General features: G+C 41.6%; 1 protein-coding gene across 2 annotated transcripts in view; it reads left to right on the top strand.

Moving 5' to 3' along the window:
- The window catches only part of DNA2 (DNA replication helicase/nuclease 2), a 53247-nt gene that overhangs the window by 41166 nt on the left and 6081 nt on the right, over positions 1-6000 (top strand). For both annotated transcript variants that reach the window (XM_017513694.2, XM_037733208.1), the window contains 3 exons: positions 5180-5373; positions 5466-5555; positions 5639-5843. In XM_017513694.2, coding sequence (XP_017369183.1) covers positions 5180-5373; positions 5466-5555; positions 5639-5843 — 489 coding nt within the window. The remainder of the gene's footprint in view (positions 1-5179; positions 5374-5465; positions 5556-5638; positions 5844-6000) is intronic.

The raw sequence follows: 6000 nt of genomic DNA on the forward strand, positions 1-6000 counted from the left end.
TTATATGTACCATAGGACCAGTTTATTAACTTATAGTTTGCTGTTTCCTTCTGAACTGAAATAAGGTTTTTTAGTTTATTATGATGATGATGATCATCATTTTCTTTTTTTTTTCTCACCTAGACTCTCAGGTGAGATCATTATTTAGGGCTCTCTTCTAGTTTCAAACATCCTAGAAAACTACTAATAATCAGGGTTTCTTAGTGAGTTTGAACTAGAAGCAATGGTACTTAATAGTCTTGTTATAACTATCTCTAGACTTTTATATGGAACCTAATTTTTATTTTATTTTGTCATTTAATGTTTATTTTTACTGAGAATTCCTGAGTTTTTTTTTTCCGAGACGGAGTCTCACTCTCTCGCCTAGGCTAGAGTGCAGTGGCACGATCTCAGCTCACTTTAACCTCCACCTCCTGGGTTCAAGCGATTCTCTGCCTCAGCATCCTGACTAGCTGGGATTACAGGAGCCTGCCACCACACCCAGCCAATTTTCATATTTTTAGTAGAGATGGGGTTTCATTATCTTTGTCAGGCTGGTCTTGAACTCCTGACCTCATAATCCACCTGCCTTGGCCTCTCAAAGTGCTAGGATTACAGGCATGAGCCACCGCACCCAGCCTGATTTTTTTTTTTAAGTGACCAGGGTCTTACTATGTTGTGTAGGACTTGGGCTGGACTCCTGGGCCCAAGCGAACCTTCCACCTCAGATCCCCAAGTAACTGGGACTATAGGTTCGGCTATAGTGCCTGGCTTAACTGATATTTTTGTGTTTAAAAAATTTCCCCAAAATTAGATTTAATAGGTTATTCCTTCACCCCCTTGTCCAATGCTAGCATGTTTTTGTCTAAATCTATGCCTGTTATTGATAAATTTAGAACTGGCTAAGATGTCTACCTGGTTAACATTTTCATTAAACATTTTATTTTGAGGTAATTGTAGATTCACATGCAGTTGTAAGAAATGCTAGCGAGAGCCTATAAACCACCCTTTAACCAGCAGTGACACCTTGCCTATCTGTATTACAGTGTCACAACCAGGATGTTGACATTGATACAGTCGATATCTTTTTTTTTTTTTTTTTTTTTTTTTTTTGAGCTGGAGTCTTGATCTTGTCACCCAGGCTGGAGTGCAATGGCATAGTCTCAGCTCACTGCAACCTCTGCCTCTTGGATTCAAGCGATTCTCCTGATTCAAGTGATTCTCCTGCCTCAGCCTCCTGAGTAGCTGCAATTATAGGTGCGCACCACCACGACCAGCTCATTTTTTGTATTTTTAGTAGAGACAGAGTTTTGCCATGTTGGCCAGGCTGGTCTCCAACTCCTGACCTTGTGATCTACCCACCTTGGCCTCCCAAAGGATTACAGACATGACCCACCGCCCCCAGCCAGCCTGATACAGTTCCTATTTTTTTTGAGATGGAGTTTCACTCTTGTTGCCCAGGCTGGAGTACAATGGCGCAATCTCGGCTCATTGCAACCTCCACCTCCCGGATTCAAGCAATTCTCCTGCCTCAGCTTCTCAAGTAGCTGGGATTACGGGCATGCATCACCATGCCTGGCCAATTTTGTATTTTTAGTAGAGATGGGGTTTCTCCATGTTGGTCAGGCTGGTCTCGAACTCCTGACCTCAGGTGATTTGCCTGCCTCAGCCTCCCAATGTGCTGGGATTACAGGCATGAGCCATTGCACCAGCCTACAGTTCCTATTTTATTACTACAAGATTCCTCATGTTGCATTTTTATAGTTGTATCCACTTCTCTCCTGCCTTACCCCTCCTTAACCTCTGATAGCCATGACTCTGATCTCCATTTTGATAATTTGGTTGTTTAAGAATGTTATGTAAATCTTTTGGGATTAGTGCTTTTCACTCAGCCTGATTCTCAGAGCTTCCCCCAGATAGTTGCATATGTTAATTGTTCATTACTTTTTGTTGCCGAGTATTTTTCCATAGCATGGTTGTGCTGCATTGTGTTTAACCATTCACCCTCTGAAAATCTGGATTGTTTCCAGTTTTTGGATGTTATGAATAAAGCTGCTGTAAACACTCATGTTACAGGTTTTTGTGTTACATAAGTTTTCATTTTTCTGGGATAAATCCCCAGTAGTACAGCTTCTGGATCAAATTGGTAGTTGCATGTTCATTTTTTTTTTAATGTGCTAGACTGTTTTTCTAAGCAGGAACATTTTATATTCCCATCACATGAGTGATCTCAGCACTGGTGGTGATACTGTGTTTAAATTTAGCCATCTTGATAGGTGTTTGAAGATTTTAATTTGCATTTACCCAGTAGTTAATGATGTTTTCTATGTGTGTTCATGTGTGTGTATGTGCGTGCACATGGGTGTGTGTGTGTGTTTGGGACAGGATCTTGGTCTGTTTCCCAGGCTGGAGTGCACTGGTGAGACCGCTCACTGCAGCCCTGACCTCCTGGGCTCAAGTGATCTTCCTGCCTCAGCCTCCCGAGTAGCTGGAACTACAGGCATGTACCACCATGCCTGCCTAATATTTAAAATTTTTCTTTATGTTGTCCAGGCTGGTCTTGAACTCCTGGCCTCAAGTGATCCTCCTACCTCTGTCTGCCTCCCAAAGTGTTGAGATTACAGGTGTGAGTCACTGCATCCAGTCATAATAAGGTGTTTGTTTTGTTTTGTTTTTGTGACAGAGTTTTGCAGTTACTGCACAGGCTGGAGTGCAGTGGCTCAAACTCAGCTCACTGCAACCTCTGTCTCCTAGATTCAAGTGATTCTCTTGCCTCAGCCTCCCCTGTAGCTGGGATTACAGACATGCACCACCATGTCCAGCTAATTTTGTATTTTTTTCAGTAGAGATGGGGGTTTACCATGTTGGCCAGGCTGGTCTAGAATTATTGACCTCAGGTGATCCACCCGTCAGACTCCCAAAGTGCTAGGATTACAGACTTGAGCTACCGCACTTGGCTCCTAATGACATTTTCATGTGCTTGTCATCTGTATATCTTCTTCATGTCTTTTGCTCATTTTGGATTATATGCTTTGTAGTGTTGAGTTTTGAGAATTTTAAAAATGTATATTCTAATACTAGCCCTTTAATGGATATGTGGTTGTAGGTGTTTTCTCCCACTCTGTCACTTGGTTTTTATCCTCCTCACAGGGTTTTATGCAGAGCAAAAGGTGTTTGTTTTTCTTTTTTTTTGAGACAGACTCTCATTGTGTCGCCCAGGCTGGAGTACAGTGGTGTGATCTCCACTTACTGCAACCTCTGCCTCCGAGGTTCAAGTGATTCTCCTGCCTCAGCCTTCCATGTAGCTGAGACTACAGGCACAAGCGACCATGCACAGCTGATTTGTGTATTTTTAGTAGATATGGGGTTTCACTGTATTGGCCAGGCTGGTCTCAAACTCCTGACCTCATGATCCACTTGCCTCAGCTTTCCAAGTAGCTGGGACTACTGGCGTGCACAACCATGCCTGGTTAATTTTTTATATTTTTAGTAGAAATGGGATTTCACTGTGTTGGCCAGGATGGTCTCAAACTCCTGACCTCAAGTGATTTGCCCTCCTTGGTCTCTCGAGCCACCACGCCCAGTCTGGTATTTTGTTTTTTTGGTGTTTTTTTTTTTTTTTTTGAGACAGGTCACACTTTGTCATCGAGGCTGGAGTGCAGAGGCATGATCATGGCTCACTGCAGCCTTGACCTCCAGGTCTCAAGTGATCCTCCTGCTCAGCACCCCTAAGTAGGTGGAACTACAGGTGTATGCCACCATGCTTAGCTTATTTTTGTATATTTTGTAGAGACAGGTTTTCTCCATGTTTCTCAGGCTAGTCTCAAACTCCTGAGCCCCAGCAATCTGCCCACCTTGGCCTCCCAAAGTGTTGGGATTACAGGCGTGAGCCATTGCACCCAGCCCAGTTATCCTGTTTTTTCTGTTTCTTCGCCGAGACTTTGCTTTTTGTTCATTTGATTCAAGTGTGTTCATAATCACTCATTAAAATATTGTTACCATGGCTGCTTTAAAATCTTGATCAGATAGTTCTAACATCTCTGTCATTGTGGTGTTAGCATTTATAGATTGTCATCTTTTTTCATTGAGTTTGAGATTTTCCTGGTTCTTATAATAATTGATTTTTAATCGAAACATGAGCATATTTTATTATTATTGAAAACTTCTGTTTTAGCTGGCTTCCTTTCACACTGCCTTGGTAGGGGAAGAGGGGGTACCACCTCATTACTGCAAGGTGGGAGTCGAAGTGTGGGTTCCTCGCTCAGCCCTCTTTGACCAAGGTGGGAGGCTCCTCATTACCGCTGGATGTGCTGGATGGGGGGTGAAAGTCTAGGCTCCCGATATGGTCTCCATTAACATTAGGGGTTGGTACCAGTTACCAGTCGTCAGGGATGAAAGACCTGACCCCCTACCTGGCTTTCTCTGACACCAGCCTGGTGAGGCATGGGGCACCTTGTTACAGCCTTGAGAAGGGTGGGGATCTACCCTCCTCAGTGTTGGCTGCTGTCTGTGGTAGTGGGGCTGTACTTTTTTTTCTGCGGTATTTGGCTAGAGTGGTTATTGTGTGAAAGTTTTCTGTCTGCTAGGCTTTCCCTTTACTGTTCCTTCAGCTAGAGAGAGGAGACTTGGGTTGAAGCTGTTTTTAGTCAGCACCCATTGGTGTTCCTGGGTTGTGGCTCCCTCAGTTCCAAATCTGGAATCTATGAGGCAATACAAAAGCGCAGGGAATCAACTAGTGTGTTGTTTCTTTGGTCCTGAGCTCCCTAGCTGGTCTGCCTTCTCTCCACCTTTCAGAGTCTTCTTTTGTTTGTTTTATATATATAATGCATAGGGATTTTAGTTGTTGTTTATGGAAAGAATAAGGAAAAGTACTCCTTCTTCCCAGAAGCAATGTCCTGGTTGACATTAAACAAAACAAAACAAACTTACTAACTTATTGCCTCTTGAATGTTTCAGATTTCCATTGGGAAATATCCAAATGTGAGCATTGTTCATAGTGTCTGGAAAATTTACTTATTTTTAATTTATAGAAAAAAATAAAATTTGCATGCTATAAATATTTCAGAATTAAATCATATCAAAGGATTCCTAATGCCATAGAATAAAAACCTTTCTCTGATCTTTTCATTTCAAAAATGAGAGAAACAACACTACATTTCTTTTACATATTAAATAACTGATTTGTTTTCCTTGTTTTTAGCTTATAGTTGCAACAACATGTATGGGAATAAACCATCCAATATTTTCCCGTAAAATTTTTGATTTTTGTATTGTGGATGAAGCCTCTCAAATTAGCCAACCAATTTGTCTGGGCCCCCTTTTTTTTTCACGGAGATTTGTGTTAGTGGGCGACCATCAGCAGCTTCCTCCCCTGGTGCTAAATCATGAAGCAAGGTAGGCAGACATTTAAGTGTTAATTTTAAACCGGATTCTATTTAAGGGACAGATTTAGTACACTGGTAAACCTGAATCTGATTTGTTGACAGAGCTCTTGGCATGAGTGAAAGCTTATTCAAGAGGCTGGAGCAGAATAAGAATGCTGTTGTACAGCTAACCGTGCAGTACAGAATGAACAGGTATTTGTAACAGTTAGCCAGGAGTGGTTTTCATGTTTGTTTCCATCTACCAAAACTAAAGTTATCTGTTGTAATTCCCTTAGTAAAATTATGTCCTTAAGTAATAAGCTGACCTACGAGGGCAAGCTGGAGTGTGGATCCGACAAAGTGGCCAATGCAGTGATAAACCTACCTCACTTTAAAGATGTGAAGCTGGAACTGGAATTTTATGCTGACTATTCTGATAATCCTTGGCTGATGGGAGTATTTGAACCCAACAATCCTGTTTGTTTTCTTAATACAGACAAGGTAATAAAAATTTTCTCTTTCAGTTTTTCTCATTTTGTTATATTATTTAAGTTTCTCAGTTTGCATTAGCATATGCCCTGTTTAGAGCTTACCAGTTAAAAGGCAAAACTAATGTACTTCTCATACTTGAACCCCAAATAGCCTTTTCTTTCTTTAT

Source organism: Cebus imitator, unplaced genomic scaffold (genome assembly GCF_001604975.1).
Source record: "Cebus imitator isolate Cc_AM_T3 unplaced genomic scaffold, Cebus_imitator-1.0 Scaffold499, whole genome shotgun sequence".
NCBI classification, from domain to species: domain Eukaryota; kingdom Metazoa; phylum Chordata; class Mammalia; order Primates; family Cebidae; genus Cebus; species Cebus imitator.